The sequence below is a fragment of the Kogia breviceps genome, chromosome 6, assembly GCF_026419965.1.
Source record: "Kogia breviceps isolate mKogBre1 chromosome 6, mKogBre1 haplotype 1, whole genome shotgun sequence".
Lineage (NCBI taxonomy): Eukaryota > Metazoa > Chordata > Mammalia > Artiodactyla > Physeteridae > Kogia > Kogia breviceps.
Window position 1 is genome coordinate 2,930,572 of NC_081315.1, and position 17,530 is coordinate 2,948,101.

Sequence of the window (17,530 nt, forward strand, 5' to 3'; positions counted from 1 at the left end):
ACAAGAGCACACGTCGTCATGGTGTTCAGACAGGACCCGAGTTTTGGCCACTGTGCCGTTTGGGTGTGAAGACAAATGGCACACGCACACACGCGCACACGCACACACGCACGCACACGCACACACACGGGGAGCGGGGGCAAAGGGAGATTCACGACCCACAGAGTGAGGCCGCCTGTGAGAGAAGGGACAGAGAGGGCCCTGGGATGTGGTGCTCGGGGTGGGCCAGCGTGGGGGTCTCCATCCCCCTGGTTCTGGAGAGGGGCGCCATCACCTCCACCACCACCATCACCACCTTCACCACCACCACCATCACCTTCACCATCACCATCACCATCACCATCACCAACAAACAGAAGAAAGATTTTCTTTAATGGGCGGTCGGGGGGAGAGAAAATCCAAATGCTCTGCATACAGCTTTGACCATAGGACACTTTTTTTTTGCGGTACGCGGGCCTCTCTCTGCTGTGGCCTCTCCCGTTGCGGAGCACAGGCTCCGGACGCGCAGGCGCAGCGGCCACGGCTCACGGGCCCAGCCGCTCCGCGGCACGTGGGATCTTCCCGGACCGGGGCACGAACCCGCGTCCCCTGCATCGGCAGGCAGACTCTCAACCACTGCGCCACCAGGGGAGCCCAGGACACTTTGTAATAAATTCAGGCTTTGAACTCTCTCTAGAAATTTGTGTTCTGATGCTTTGTTTCTGCCCTGCTTGCCGATCGAGACAGGCATCACTGTCCTTCACGTAATCATTTGCTCATTCTTCATACGGCAACATTTCTTAAGCATCTTATGTGCCAGACGTTTTTGTCAGATGTGGGGATAGATCAGTGATCAACTAGACATGGAATTATGTTCAATAAAGGAGACACAGAGAAAGACTATAAAATGTAGGCAGGCACTCATCACCACCAGGGTGCTCAAGGAAGGCCTCTCCCGGAAGCCGAGATTTCAGCTGACTTGAGTGCCCCTGATAGCCGGCTTGGTGAAGCCAGAGCAAAGAGCATCTCAGGCCCAGGGGCCGCTGGGGCAGAGACGCAGGGTGGGAGCAGGCTTTGCAGGTGTGTGTGTGCAGGGCACAGAAAGACCGTTGTGTACCAGGAACACAGGAAGGCTGCACGTCGTGAGGGGAGTGTGCAAGGTGAGCTGGGGCAGGAATAGGGGCCTGGTCACATTTGCCTGTTTTCATTTTGGCGGCAGTGTTTCCAGATACACAAACAGGCCAATCTCAGAATTCTTCCCGTTGAAGGAATTAGAGCAGCTTCTGAGCGCTTGACTTTTGCACTTCCTTTCCAGTGTCAAGCTTGCTCCTTGGGACTCACCACACTCTGTGGTTACCTGGTAATTCCTTGGGGATTTTTGTTTGTTTCTTCTTCTCCCCTAGAAGCCCCCCGAGGGCACAGACCCACCTATTGTACCACGCTGACTGCTCCATCCCCAGCAGCGGGAATCCTGCCTGGTGCATAGGAGATGCTCAATGGATATTTGAGTGAGGCGGGGGGATATGTCCCCCATATGTACAAGGAGGAGTACACATAGATTCTTTTAAAGATTTACTGAGATTATCTAGTTATTTTCATAGGGAACACCTGGGATGTGCTTTCCATGGCTCCTTCTTGCTGGCATTTTACTCTTAGCGGAAACGTCCCATTTTCACAGGGGTGTTCTCTGACTGCTGATTAGAGAGTAAACCTTTGCCCTAGTTGCTTAAAGAAAATCATATGAACTTATCACCATCTGAAATCATCTTGTTTACTTATTCCACGAGTGTGAGCTTCTTAAAGGCAGAGAGTTTCTCTATGCTGTAACTTTCTGCCCCAGGCCTAGGTGGTGCCAGGCTCTCATTAGGTGCTCAGAAAATGTGTGTTGAGGGAATGGGTTTGATTTAAGAGTTTCAGGGCATTTTTTGTTCAAATCCAAATCCTGTAGTCAAATCATCAGTACGGTGTTTCTAGCAAACTCTCCAAACAGCAAACGTATTTCCAGAGAAACTTAAACATTTATCTTGAACTTGAATGACGTGGGCCAAGAAGAGCCAGCAATCAGCATTTTTAAGCCTTTAGACTTATTCTTTCTCACCGCTAATTTCTGCAGGAATAAATAGATGCTTGCTGAAGAGCCTCCTCAGTCAGGAGGGTGGGGATGAAAGCTCAAATTATATTCTTATTAACGCACAAAACTCCAAAAGTCTTTGCAGTCTGTACGCATTAACATTTGTTCTAATTGTAAAATTATTCTAAAAAGAAAAGTGATGCTAAAAATATTAAGGAGTGTTAGACATAGCACTTTCAAAGCTGAAACTGAGCCTAGGTATAATTTAACTGAAAGTCGCACATTTTACAACTGTGGCACCAACTGGAGAATTTCTCTACCTGGTTCACGAAGCTGAGACCCACCCCATGTAACTCTCATGCAGAAGCTCTTCGGTGTCCTGGAGGTACCAGTCCCCTTAGCAAAGGTAGGGAAACAGCTGGGCACGCTTCACGCAGCCCCGGAGATGGTGACGTACACCAGGGCCCCAGCACCACTCCCTGTTGCACTGCCTTGAAGATCACGGCCCAGCCCTGTCACACGCACTAAGTGGTGATTGAATCCACCCTTTTCTCGTGAAAATGGCAATAGGTTACGAGCCAAAATTAGGCCTCTTCTTGCATTTGAGAGTTGTAGCTGTATTGTTTCCTAGAATATCTGATTGACGACATATACCACAGTACTTTTACATTGAAACCTTACTACCTGATATTAAAATATTTTTGAGGAAATGCTGGAGAGCACTAAGCCAGTCCTTTAGCTTATATTTCGTAAAAATTATTATTCAGCATTTTATAGTAGGGATAAAGGGAACATCCTCGAGTTTTTGTTATTTTAATTTTTTGCCTTTTTCCTGTCGCTATTACAAGTTCTTGGTTCTTTTCATAGTTAATCAGAATTAATAACCTCTCAGTACTCTGAAATGTCTTACCTAGTCCACCTTTTCCAAGAATTATCAGAGAGAGTGGGTAGCTAACATTTACTGTATGGGGTGCTGGGGTAAGTGCTTCACACGTATTGATTTGTTTAATCCTCACAGGAACCATATGAAATAGGTCAGTGGTTTTCAGAGTTTTCTTTTGTCTGCAACCCATGCTAACGCATTCCACATCATGACCCAGTAACAAACATCTTTATATATAACAAACAAAAGTGTCATCAATTAATGTTAATGCTGCAACCGACTCTATTTTCTTTTCTGCTCCTTTTTTAAAATACCAGTTTTGATCCGCTAAAGAATTCGTAGCTCACTAGCAGTTTGCAGCTCTCACAAAAAGTACTGCGGGGGCTTCCCTGGTGGCGCAGTGGTTGGGAATCCGCCTGCCGATGCAGGGGACACGGGTTCATGCCCCGGTCCGGGAGGATCCCACGTGCCGCGGAGCGGCTGGGCCCGTGAGCCGTGGCCGCTGAGCCTGCGCGTCCGGAGCCTGCGCTCCGCAATGGGAGAGGCCACAACAGTGAGAGGCCCGCGTACCACAAAAAAAAAAGTACTGCGGTGTGGTCCTTCTTTGCCCCCCATTTCACGGATGAGAAGGCTGACAGGTTAAGTGGACTGCCTAAGTGTCCCAGCCGGTGAGTGGCAGAGAGCTGGGGTCTGAACAAGAGCCTGCGTCTTACCTGGCTTACGAAACTGAATCACGCAGCAATACGACTTGCAGAAGAAAGTGGTTCTCAAGGTCATCTCCATCTTGCCTCTGTGATCGGGAAAAATAAAAGTACTTATAATACAAGCATTGCACCTCACCTCTGTCCTCCACCTGCCAAGAAGGAGCTGATGTGCCCAGCATAAGACCGGGAGAGAGACAGCGGACCCTGAAGATTTGGGACTAGGGGGTGAGGATCTTCTGGTCTTCTAAGGGATTTTGAAAACTTGGGGGTGAGGCAGACATGTCTAATTAGGATTTTTATTTTTATTAAGTAGTATTGTGTAACTGAGGAAAAACTCTCTTCTATCTCCCTTCAAAATTCTCAGTAAAATTACCGACTCGTTGATATTTGAAACCAGGATTTGATTTTGGAGGTTTAAGTCCAGCCTCAAGGCTGAAACCAAGCCAGCCTCACCTGGTAACACTTCGGTGCGGAAATGCTGTATGCTCAGCCAACATTTATTAATTGTCCGTTGCTGTCCTGGGTGCAAGGAATCACAGATGCATAAGGTCTCCTGGACACATTTCCGGTGCATGTTGACTGGACCAGAAGAAAAGCATCTTGTGGATGCTCACAGCACCTTTGCGGTGGACAAAAGGAAGCCTGAATTGTTAGCATCTCACCTTGTGGCTGGGGGTTCCCTGGCCTCACAGCTGTTCAGCTCTGTGTGGTATCCCTGTGCGCTGAACAGCACCTGGCATGTTGTAGACACCTGACTCGCAGCCAGGCAAGTCAAGGATTTCGGAACTCATGTCGGGGACTCGGCTTACTTCCATCTGCCTGTAAAAGTATGAATAAAAGTACGACAGTTCACGTGGAGAAGCCGCCTTCCAAGGGGTGTCCATGAGCATGGTATACTGCACTTGCTGAAGTCAGCCCGGTGCCCTGTGATCCGCCAGTGAAAACATCAGCCAGCTGACTGGCACATTCCACTCCCCTCTGCCCCCGACTGAGTAACATTTCAGTGTCCTGATTCCTTAACCCTGGGGGGTAAAGGGGAAAACATCTGTTTCCTTCCTCTGTTCTTCCAAACCCACAGAGCTCCTCCAAGCAGCCGGGGTTTGAAAGAAGCCCTTTGCCTGCCCTGACGGGGACTGGTGGGGCTGTGTGTCGGCCACACCTAGGGACGCACTGTGATGGAGCAGGAGGCAGCCGCGAGGCTGAGGGCAGCCGAGTCATCCAAGCAGAAAACACATCTAGGACCAGATGTGCCTCCTGCAGAGCCAAGGGAGTGGTGAGGGCGGGAGCCGGTGGTGCCGTGTATCTGGAGATGGCGGCAGGAGAGAGTGCTTTGCGGGGCAGGTACCCCTCTGCCTGGATTTCACCTCGAAATACAGGGGGACGAAGCCGTCAAGGGGGGACAGGCGCACAAGTCGGCTCCGTGTGCGGCACCGGTTCCCGGGCAGCAGTAGCTGTACTTCCGTGGACTTTTCATTGTATCCAAAATCTGCAGGCTGCCCTCTGGTTGGATGAGTAATGTCTGTTTACATGTGGAACGTGGGGCTGGTGCCTGGTCGCCGATGCCCTTGCCGTGTCGGCGAGCGCTGTTCGTTTTAAAGGGTGTTTTCTTGGCTGTACCGCAGCCTTAGAGCGGCTCACTCTGCTGGCTGTGGCCGAGAGAACCTGAACCGTTAGGCCCCGGGCTTGTATGGATATTCTTCACGTAGGCGCACGTGGGCTCCTGGAGCCCAGCTCTCAACTTCCCAATCTTCTTCCCGCAGCCTCCCTGAGCAGCCTTTTGATCACACCCTTCCCGTCTCCGAGCTCCTCCACGTCCTCCTCCAGCAGTTACCAGCGCCGCTGGCTTCGGAGCCAGACCACGAGCTTGGAAAACGGCATAATTCCCAGGAGGTGAGCTGGGTGCCCCTGGCTGTGCAGGGCACTGGGGCGGGCGGGCCGGGGATGCTGGCGGACACTGCCCTCACCTGCCGGCGGCACAAATGGGCTGGAGCTTTCCGCTCGGCTTCAGCTCAGCCTGGAAGTTCACAGGTGAGAGGTTCCGGGAACGACACTGGGACTACCTCGGTAGATTTGGCATTGATTTAAAGTGAGTGTGTGCTCTCTTTGCACTGGGTCCCTTCCAGGTGTAGCCTTTGTAAGTTAGAAGGCTGGAATAAATCTTTCCTTAGCTTACGGTGACACCAGTGTGGTCGGAAAATATATGAACTCAAGGATGGTTTATTTTTGGTGAAACAAATTCTTAAACAGTCAGCAGTCTGATTATGAATAGAGACAGCATCGAGATATTCTCTGCCTTCGTTTCAGTTAGTTTTCAGATCTAAAGTTTAGTTATGTTGCAAAACTCACGTTTTTGGCTTATGATGATGTTACATCAGTACCTTCCCACCTCCTCTTCCTACAACCCAAAAACTTAAAAGGGAATTAAGATAGGTTGTACCTATTAAAACCCCACATGACAGTTGGTTGCCTTAGTAAGTGAATAGAGGTCGGCATGTGTCGGCTCTGTGAAGGGGTAAAGAGTCGGCTGCAGGCCTGCACTTCAGGAGCTCACAGAGACGATGCTCACATAAACAGTGGTGTGAAGGAGCTAAGTGTGCTAAACGCTCAGAGAAGCATGGGGGTGTGCAGCTCGGTGGAGGGACGCAGGCTTACGGGAGGTCTTGGGGTTTGGGCAGCCTTTGTGAAGGGGGGGACCTGAAAGCACAGGCTGAGAAACGGGAGCCAAGGCATGTGCAGGCCATCAGGCTGCTGGCCCCCTTCTCCCCAAATTAACATCACATGTTACTTTTGTTTGTTTGTTTTTAAAGAAACATTATGTTCCAGGGTTTCAGGCATTTTCAGAATAATCTATAAAATGAATGTAAGGCTTTTCCATTAAAAATATTTTACTTACAAAATATAATAGAAATAATAGTGATATGTGACTATTATCACAAAGTTATAAATTACTAAAATGTTTTGGTATAATAATTTTATATAATAGAATTAATAGTAATACATCACACACACTATCTTCATTCATCATAAGGTTTTCCTGGCTCACTTTTCTGCACATTCATTTGTTTAGGTCATCAAAATGTGTACGTCAGTCGACATACATGAAAGCAGCATTAGTCACTCCTGGCAAATTCAAGCTGACAAATAATTTTTGATGACTTTTTTATTTTGGGAAAGCTCTTTGTGCACATTGCAGCTGTTACTGGAGCTTTATAGGTTATAACAACATTGAGATAAATTTGTAACAAACCTTAAACATATAAATTTTGGGTTGTTTGGCCTGAGGTGATCCAGCACTGGAGGCTACAGGCTCTTTCATGGGGCTAATGGTGGACTCTGAGAGGGCTCACACCAAGGAGTACTTCCCAGAACTTTTGTTGCCAGAGTCCTTGTCCCCGCAGTGAGCCACAGCCACCCCCCACCTCTGCAGGAGACTCCCCCAACACTAGCCAGCTGTGGGGCTGACAGGGTCTTGGTGTTCTGGCTGGGTGTCAGGCCTGAACCTCTGAGGTGGGAGAGCTGAGTGCAGGACATTGGATGACCAGAGACCTCCCAGCTCCATGTAATGTCAATGGGTGAGAGCTCTCCCAGAGATCTCCATCTCAATGCTAACACACAGCTCCACTCAACGACCGGCAAGCTCCAGTGCTGGACACCCTATGCCAAACAACTAGCAAGACAGGAACACAGCCCCATCCATTAGCACAGAGGCTGCCTAAAATCATACTAAGTTCACAGACACCCCAAAACACACCACCAGATGCGGTCCTGCCCAGCAAAAACACAGATCCAGCCTCATCCACCAGAACACAGGCACCAGTCCCCTCCACCAGGAAGCCTACACAACCCACTGAACCAAACTTACCCACTGGGGACAGACACCAAAAGTACAGAAACTACGAACCTGCAGCCTGCAAAAAGGAGACCCCAAACACAGTAAGTGAAGCAAAATGAGAAGACAGAGAAACACACAGCAGCTGAAACAGCAAGGTAAAAACCCACCAGCCCAAACAAATGAAGAGGAAATAGGCAGTCTACCTAAAAAAGAATTCAGACGTAATGATAGTAAAGATGACCCAAAATCTTGGAAATAGAATGGAGAAAATGCAAGAAACGTTTTACAAGGACCTAGAAGAACTAAAGAGCAAACAGACAATGATGAACAACACAATAAATGAAATTTAAAATTCTCTAGAAGGAATCAATAGCAGAATAACTGAGGCAGAAGAACTGATAAGGGACCTGGAAGATAAAATGTTGGAAATAACTACCGCAGAGCAGAAAAAAGAAAAAAGATGATGAGAAGAATTGAGGACAGTCTCAGAGACGTCTGTGACAACATTAAACGCCCCAAAATTCTAATCATAGGGGTCCCAGAAGAAGAAGAGAAAAAGAAAGGGACTTAGAAAATATTTGAAGAGATTATAGTTGAAAACATCCCTAATATGGGAAAGGAAATAATCAAGTCCAGGAAGCACAGAGAGTCCCATACAGGATAAATCCAAGGAGAAACATGCCAAGACACATATTAATCAAACTATCAAAAATTAAATACAAAGAAAACATATTAAAAGCAGCAAGGGAGAAACAACAAATAACACACAAGGGAATCCCCATAATGTTAACAGCTGATCTTTCAGCAGAAACTCTGCAAGCCAGAAGGGAGTGGCAGGACATACTTAAAGTGAGGAAAGGGAAAAACCTACAACCAAGATTGCTCTACCCAGCAAGGGTCTCACTCAGATTTGACGGAGAAATTAAAACCTTTACAGACAAGCAAAAGCTAAGAGAATTCAGCACCACTAAACCAGCTTTACAACAAATGCTAAAGGAACTTCTCTAGGCAGGAAACACAAGACAAGGAAAAGAACTATAGAAACCAACCCAAAGCAATTAAGAAAATGGTAACAGGAACATACACACCGATAACTACCTTAAATGTAAATGGATTAAGTGCTCCAACCAAAACACTGGCTGAATGGATATAAAAACAAGACCTGTATACATGCTGTCTACAAGAGACCCACTTCAGACCTAGGGACACATGCAGACCGAAAGTGAGGGGATGGAAAAAAATATTCCATGCAAATGGAAATCAAAAGAAAGCTGGAGTAGCAATTCTCATCTCAGACAAAATAGACTTTAAAACAAAGAGTATTACAAGAGACAAAGAAGGACACTACATAATGATCAAGGGATCAATCCAAGAAGAAGATATAACAGTTATAAATATTTATGCTTCCAACATAGGAGCACCTCTGTACATAAGGCAAAAGCTAACAGCCATAAAAGGGGAAATCGACAGTAACACAATCATAGTAGGAGACTTTATCACCGCAATTTCACCAATGGACAGATCATCCAAAATGAAAATAAATAAGGAAACACAAGCTTTAAATGATACATTAAACAAGATGGGGACTTAACTGATATTTATAGGACATTCCATCCAAAAACAGCAGAATACACTTTCTTCTCAAGTGCTCATGGAACATTCTCCAGGATAGATCATATCTTGGGTCACAAATCAAGCCTTGGTAAACTTAAGAAAATCGAAATCGTATCAAGCATCTTTTCCAACCACAATGCTATGAGATTAGAAATCAAATACAGGGGGAAAAAAACGTAAAAAACACAAACACATGGAGGCTAAACAATACATTACTAAATAACCAAGAGATCACTGAAGAAATCAAAGAGGAAATCAGAAAATACCTAAGACAAATGACAATGAAAACACGACGATCCAAAACCTATGGGATGCAGCAAAAGCAGTTCTAAAAGGGAAGTTTATAGCAATACAATCCTACCTCAAGAAACAAGAAAAATCTCAATCTAACATTACACCTAAAGCAATTAGAGAAAGAAGAACAAAAACCCCAAAGTTACCAGAAGGAAGGACATCATACAGATCAGGTCAGAAATAAATGAAAAAGAAATGAAGGAAATGATAGCAAAGATCAATAAAACTAAAAGCTGGTTCTTTGAGAAGATAAACAAAATTGATAAACCATTAGCCAGACTCATCAAGAATAAAAGGGAGAAGACTCAAGTCAACAGAACTAGAAGTGAAATTAGAAATGAAAAAGGAGAAGTAACAACTGACACTGCAGAAATGCAAAGGATCATGAGAGATTAATTACTACAAGCAACTATATGCCAGTAAAATGGACAACCTGGAAGAAATGGACAAATGCTTAGAAAAGTACAACTTTCCAGGACTGAACCAAGAAGAAATAAAAAATATGAACAGTCCAGTCACAAGCACTGAAATTGAAACTGTGATTAAAAATCTTCCAACAGACAAAAGCTCAGGACCAGATGGCTTCACAGGCGAATTCTATCAAACATTTACAGAAGAGCTAACACCAATCCTTCTCAAACTCTTCCAAAACATAGCAGAGGAGGGAACACTCCCAAATTCATTCTATGAGGCCACCATCACCCTGATACCAAAACCAGACAAGGATACTACAAAAAAAGAAAATTACACACCAATATCACTGATGAACATACATGCAAAAATCCTCAACAAAATACTAGCAAACAGAATCCAACATCACATTAAAAGGATCATACACCATGGTCAAGTGGTGTTTATCCCAGGAATGCAAGGATCCTTCAATATATGCAAGTCAGTCAATGTGATATACCATATCAACAAACTGAAGGAGAAAAACCACATGATCATCTCAATAGATGCAGAGAAAGCTTTTGACAAAATTCAACACCCATTTATGACAAAAATTCTCCAGAAAGTGGGCATAGAGGGAACTTTCCTCAACATAATAAAGGCCATATATGACAAACCCACAGCCAACATCATTCTCAATGGTGAAAAACTGAAGCCATTTCCACTAAGATCAGGAACAAGACAAGGTTGCCCACTCTCACCACTCTTATTCAACATAGTTTTGGAAGTTTTAGCCACAGCAATCAGAGAAGAAAAAGAAATAAAAGGAATCCAAATCAGAAGAGAAGAAGTAAAACTGTCACTGTTTGCAGATGACATGATACTATACATAGAGAATCCTAAAGAAGCTACCAGAAAACTACTAGAGCTAATCAATGAATTTGGTAAAGTAGCAGGATACAAAATTAATGCACAGAAATCTCTGGCATTCCTATACACTAATGATGAAAAATATGAAAGAGAAATTAAGGAAACACTCCCATTTACTACTGCAACAAAAAGAATAAAATACTTAGGAATAAACCTACCTAAGGAGACAAAAGACCTGTATGCAGAAAACTATAAGACACTAATGAAAGAAATTAAAGATGATACAAGCAGATGGAGAGATATACCTTGCTCTTGGATTAGAAAAATCAACATTGTGAAAATGACTCTACTACCCAAAGCAATCTACAGATTCAGTGCAATCCCTATCAAACTACCAATGGCATTTTTCACAGAACTAGAGCAAAAAATTTCACAATATGTATGGAAAGACAAAAGACCCCAAAGAGCCAAAGCAATCATGAGGAAGAAAAACGGAGCTGGAAGAATCAGACTCCCTGACTTCAGACTATACTACAAAGCTACAGGAATCAAGACAGTATGGTATTGGCACAAAAACAGAAATATAGATCAATGGAACAGGATAGAAAGCCCAGAGGTAAACCCGAGCACATATGGTCACCTTATCTTTGATAAAGGGGGCAAGAATATACAATGGAAAAAGACAGCCTCTTCAATAAGTCGTGCTGGGAAAACTGGACAACTACACGTAAAAGAATGAAATTAGAACACTCCCTAAAACCGTACACAAAAATAAACTCAAAATGGATTAAAGACCTAAATGTAAGGCCAGACACTATAAAACTCTTAGAGGAAAACATAAGCAGAACGCCATATGACATAAATCACAGCAAGATCCTTTTTGACCCACCTCCTAGAGAAATGGTAATAAAAACAAAAATAAACAAATGGGACCTATTGAAACTTAAAAGCTTTTGCACAACAAAGGAAATCATAAACGAAAAGACAACCCTCAGGATGGGAGAAAATATTTGCAAATGAAGCAACTGACAAAGGATTAATCTTCAAAATATACAAGCAACTCATGCAGCTAAATATCAAAAAAACAAACAACCCAATCAAAAAATGGGCAGAAGACCTAAATAGACATTTCTCCAAAGAAGACATACAGATTGCCAACAAACATGAAAGGATGCTCAACGTCACTAATCATTAGAGAAATGCAAATCAAAACTACAATGAGGTATCACCTCACACCAGTCACTATGGCCATCACCAAAAAATCTACAAATAAATGCTGGAGGGGGTGTGGAGAAAAGGGAACCCTCTTGCACTGTTGGTGGGAATGTAAATTGATACAGCCACTATGGGGAACAGTATGGAGTTTCCTCAAAAAGCTAAAAATAGAACTACCATATGACCCAGCAATCCCACTACTGGGCATATACCCGGAGAAAACCATCATTCAAAAAGAGACATGTACAACAGTGTACATTGCTACAATATTTACAATAGCCAGGACATAGAACCATCCTAAGTGTCCATGGACAGATGAATAGATAAAGAAGATGTGGCACATATATACAATGGAATATTACTCAGCCATAAAAAGAAATGAAATTGAGTTATTTGTAGCGAGGTGGATGAACCTAGTGTCTGTCATACAGAGTGAAGTAAGTCAGAAAGAGAAAAACAAATACCGTATGCTAACACATATATATGGAATCTTTTTTAAAAAAATGTTCTGAAGAACCTGGGGGCAGGACAGGAAGAAAGACGCAGACGTAGAGAATGGGCTTGAGGACACGGGGAGGGGGAAGGGTAGGCTGGGACGAAGTGAGAGAGTGGCGTGGACATATACACACTACCCAATGTAAAATAGATAGCTAGTGGGAAGCAGCCGCATAGCACAGGGAGATCAGCTCGGTGCTTTGTGACCACCTAGAGGGGTGGGGTAGGAAGGGTGGGAGGGAGGGAGACGCAAGAGGGAGGAGATATGGGGATGTATGTATGCGTACAGCTGATTCACTTTGTTATACAGCAGCATTGTAAAGCAATTAGACTGCAATAAAGATGTTAAAAAAAGAAAGAGGGCTTCCCTGGTGGCGCAGTGGTTGAGAGTCCGCCTGCCGATGCGGGGGACGCGGGTTCGTGCCCCGGTCCGGGAGGATCCCACGTGCCGCGGAGCGGCTGGGCCCGTGAGCCGTGGCCGCTGCGCCTGCGCGTCCGGAGCCTGTGCTCCGCAACGGGAGAGGCCGCAGCGGTGAGAGGCCCGCGTACCAAAAAAAAATGCCTTGGTCCGGGCCTTGCCCCAGCCCTTCCCCCCTCCCATGGCCGTGCCTTCTGCCGCCACCGCCGCCCATCTGGGCCCAGGGCCCAGCCTTGGGGCCTCGCGGCACCGCCTTGGTTCTGGACTCGTGGGTACGTGTGCCTGACCGCAGGCCAGTCTCCGAGCTTCCGACCCCCCGCCGTGCACTCGGCCGCCTGGCGTCAGCACCCCATCAGACTGCACTTCCAGAGCGCAAGTTAAAGGTGACACGGTTAAGAATCAAGGTAGCACCCGGAGAACGTCCCCGCGAGCCTGGGCCCTCCTGAGAGCAGCCCCGCGAGGCAGGGGGTGCAGGCTGTGAGCCGGTGGTCCTGGACTCGCCCTTGCCTAACGCCCAAGACGGAAGAGCCGCGGGCGCTCAGCGTCAGTCAGTGAGCCCGCAAAGACCCTTCGATTACCGGGGTCGCCGCCCGTCTCTCCGTCGTGGCAGGGGTGTGGGCGGGGATTCGTTTCTGACGCGGGACCGGAGAACACTGGGTACCGGGGATGCGACTGCCTCCGGCTTCGAGAGGAAGTCACAGCACTCAGAGACCTGGTTCCTGAGAGTGCAGAGCGGCCGGGGAGGATCTTCACAGTCTTAGGGTTGGTTGCTCGCTGACCCCCGTGGCACGTGGGGAGCTGTGGCGACCGGCGGGTGGGGGGAGTCGGCCGGGGGACAGTTTACCCGCTGGCGCAGGGGTGCTGTCCATGGAGAGAAGCTGCGGATTCCCCCCTTAGTGCAACTGGTAAAACCCTAAAGAAGCAGGTATGACGTCCCAGAAAGGCTTTGGCCCGGAATTGTAAGATGAATAACCAGAGAGTCGCTGATGAGAGGTTCCTTGACCTGCAGAAATGGTGATTTCATACGTTCCAACATAACCCACAGAGTCCGCCTACATTCAGGGCTGACATAACCAGTCAGGCTGAGCAGTCCTGAGGCCCATTACAGGTCACTGAGATGTAATTAGTCACAGGTTTTGCTTTATTTAGGATCTTGAAGTATTTACAATGTATGTAAACGCTCTTTCATGTGTCAACAAAATTCTATTTGAAAAATCCAGTGTGTAGCGTGGTCTTCCCTTGACTTGAAGGCCTGTCAGCTGGTGCGATCGCTCCCAGCCCGTCCCCCCAGTGGATGGATCAGACGTGGCGCCAGAGCCCCCGGTCATTCCCAGTGTCCGAGCAACGAGCCAGGGCTAGCAGACAGAACCCCTGGGCTCTGACTCCGGCGTGGTCACCGAAAAGCTTTCTGTTCTGAAGCAAGCTGCTTAGGAACTCTGCCCCAGTTGGCACATGTGCGGAACGGTCTGTGTATCTTACCCGTTGCCTTGAGGGTGAAGCTAGGATGAAGTATTTGTGTGCATACTTACATTTTTTAGGACATCTGAAACATGCTTTCATTGTAGATTGATCTGAACAGTATATTTACAAATACCGCATGACCTGATTTACCCGTTTGCGTGGCTGATCCGAGACGACAGAGGGGGTGAAGCTCAGTCGCTCTAGAATTCAGCAGAGAGACACAGGGAAGCGAGTAAGAGCCACGCACGCTATCAAAGTTGCGTGTGTTTTTCAGAAATTCAGCAGACGGCACCGTCCGCTGTGCTGGGTGCCGTTGGTTACTGTTTCTAGGGTGGCGCTGAAGCTGACACACATCTGCAGAGGGCTCAGTGGTCACTGCAATCGGATTATTAAGGACCACATTGGCCAAGGATGAGTGGACTGGTGTAGTCATTTTACTTTTGCAAAAGGGGGGGAAATAGGAGATAACGAAGAAGAAAGGGTTGTAAGAAAGAATTGGTGTAACATAAGCTCAGAATTTCCTCTACAGAATAGGAGTAAACTGGTGCAGAAAAACAAAGTTATAGGACGAGTACTCTGGAAAAGAAGAGGGGGCATTGTTTGAAATTAAGTAAAATGGTAAGAGCGCCTGGAGAATTTCTTTCTGACAAGCAGATGATTAGGATCTAGGGATTTCTCAGAGAAAGCAATTGTTGGTTTATTTTAACGGGCAGCATTTACAAGAGCATCTGCAAACCGTGTCCTTCCCGCGCCATGTCTGTCGGCGAGGGCTTTTACTGATTTACCAGCCACACCTAAGTCTCCGGGATCTTGCTTAAAGTCGAGTAAAACAATGACCTATCCCTCTGAGGTTAGAGCAAGATGTCTTCTCCTTTCCTTTAAAAATAAGATAGCTTTCCTGACCATAAAACTTCTGACGTGTGTATGTTTTTAAGACGTGGGTATGTTGGAAATCACGGGCACATTACAGGCTGTGAGCAGACCACTACAGAACAAGTTAAAGACCAAGAAGGAGGCTGGCTGCCTCAAGCCCCATGAGCAGACGTGACCGTTAGGGTGTAGTTTGTAGTAAAGGAGGTGGTGTCCCAAGCTTGGTGACAGACAAGGCTGAAAGGTGGAGCCCGTGAGAAAGAGAAGGCTCCCTGCACGCCTGCCATGGGCCAGGCTGGGCGCTTTCATTTGCAGTGATGTCCTTTGCTTTGGTGTCTTTGTAGAAAAAAAAAACTAATTAAAAAAATTTCTTTCACTCTTGCCGTTAGCAGCTATGTGGTCACATGCTGGATTTTCAGACTAGTTAAAGTAGAGACATGGATTGGCCGTATTTGTGAGGCCTACACCTTATGACAAATTGAATACGTATTCAGAGTTTATTGGCTTCTCTTACCCTAGAAGCAGAGTCTCTGCAAAGCATCTTAAGTCGGTCGAGGATCTGACTGTAGCAAAAGAGAGGTGGGTCTTCCTGCTTTTGGGGTTTTTCCCAGGGAGCGTCCTCACCCACATGGCTTAATCCCAGCATTTATAGGAGTAACGTCATCTAATGGTTTTAATACCCTTGGGAAAGGAAGCCTCAGCTCCTAATAAATGTCCAAACGTGATGCCCGGGTCACACAGAATACCACAGAGGACCATCTCTCCCCAGACGTTCTTATCCATCGGCACCTATCAGCCGAAACAAAGGGCCTGTGTTTTGAGCCAACAGATGCTTCACACCCCTTCCTAAATGCGGCCGATCTCATGTGACGTAGTCCAAGGGAAAAGGACTAAGAATCTAACAAGAGGACGTTTGAAATCACTTTCAGTTCTCACTTAAGTTTCTTTTTGTGTTAGGCTAACACTGAGTGTCAAGCGGAGGTTTTCATTTTCACGACGGAGTCTGATGCAGGAGGACGACCTGGCAACAGACACACTCTGCGTTAGGACCGCGTGCCCGGATCGGCCGTCAGGGTGTCACCCTGGCTTTACGGTTTGTCTGCGGTGTGGTTCACCGATGCAGGGTGACTCCTGAAACCCCTTCTCCTTCCAGGTCAACGGATGAGACGTTCAGCTTGGCCGAGGAAACCTGCAGTTCCAACCCGGCCATAGTTCGGAGGAAGAAGATCGCCATAAGCCTCATCTTTTCCCTGTGCGAGAAGGAGGAAGCCCAGAGGAACTTCCAGGACTTCTTTTTTTCTCATTTCCCCCTGTTTGAGTCTCACATGAACAGGCTGAAGAGTGCAATTGAAAAGGTACTGAGAATGCAGTCCGTTGTCACAGGGGGCTGCAAGGGTTGAGGGGTCTCTGTACCGGATCACTCTCCCAGGGCATGTAGACCGGCCGCAGCAGCGGCAGGGAGTTCCCTAGACACACTGATGCCAGGTACCGGATCCTGCCTGCTTTGGGAAAGGGAATTACTGCCCCGACGACTGCGGTCATCACGAGCTTGAGTGTGGGCTCTAACGTCGTCTCTTATTAATAAAGCCCAGTAGATGGTTACGAAGGAATTTCTTCTCCGCGTAATGTGGCTTCTTTTCTTTCCGCCGAAGGCCATGATCTCCTGCAGGAAGATAGCGGAGTCAAGTCTCCGTGTCCAGTTTTATGTCAGCCGTCTGATGGAAGCTCTGGGGGAGTTCAGGTAAACTGGCAAGGTTTGGCAAAGCCAACAGGGAAAATTGGTGAGCAGCGGCCGTGGATGTGGGATGCGTGGAGACCGCGACTCGGGAATGTGGGGGGCTGGCGGTTATCAGTCATTGTAGCAGCTCCTTCCTTTGAAGCTAAGGCCCAGGGGAGCACAAGGTTTCAGCCACCAGCACTGAGTAATCCCCACGACTGCCAGGTGGACAGTCCCCGACGTGACTGTGCCTAACAGAGTGAATGGAGGAAACTAACATTCACACGTCTCGTGTCATCTCCCGAAAGCCCTGAGAGTCCGCACTCTTAGCCCATTTTACAGATGGGGAAACTGGAGGTTGAGGTGCTTGTCCACAGCGTAAGTGGGGAGAGTATGCGCGTCACGGAGGTTACACTCCAGTTTGCCAGGACAGCCCTGTGTGCACCCGGTGTCCTCCCGCGGGTGTCCTGGTCAGGACATTAAATTGTATGCTCACCCTAGTGTGTCCTCACTGTCCGTTCCTAACTGTTGATCTTTGTACCCTGGAGACCGGTTTTCTGGAGGTCTTGCCCCTCGTGTCTGGGCTGTAGCTGGGAGCCACGGTCACCATGCTGAGCGGGGCTGTTGCAGCGCTGCTTAGGGCCAGTTTCTGGGTGCGGAATGGAATCGCACTTCAGAGCCGTCACGAGCTAATTAAGAGTCCAACCGTTCCTCTGT

At 47.0% G+C, this 17,530-nt stretch overlaps 1 protein-coding gene across 13 annotated transcripts in view; it reads left to right on the plus strand.

Annotated features, from left to right (window-relative positions):
* The window catches only part of FNIP2 (folliculin interacting protein 2), a 218,059-nt gene that overhangs the window by 72,860 nt on the left and 127,669 nt on the right, over positions 1-17,530 (plus strand). For all 13 annotated transcript variants that reach the window (XM_067035451.1, XM_059066811.2, XM_067035449.1 and 10 more), the window contains 3 exons: positions 5,398-5,527; positions 16,250-16,451; positions 16,749-16,837. In XM_067035451.1, the coding sequence (XP_066891552.1) occupies positions 5,398-5,527; positions 16,250-16,451; positions 16,749-16,837 (421 nt within the window). The remainder of the gene's footprint in view (positions 1-5,397; positions 5,528-16,249; positions 16,452-16,748; positions 16,838-17,530) is intronic.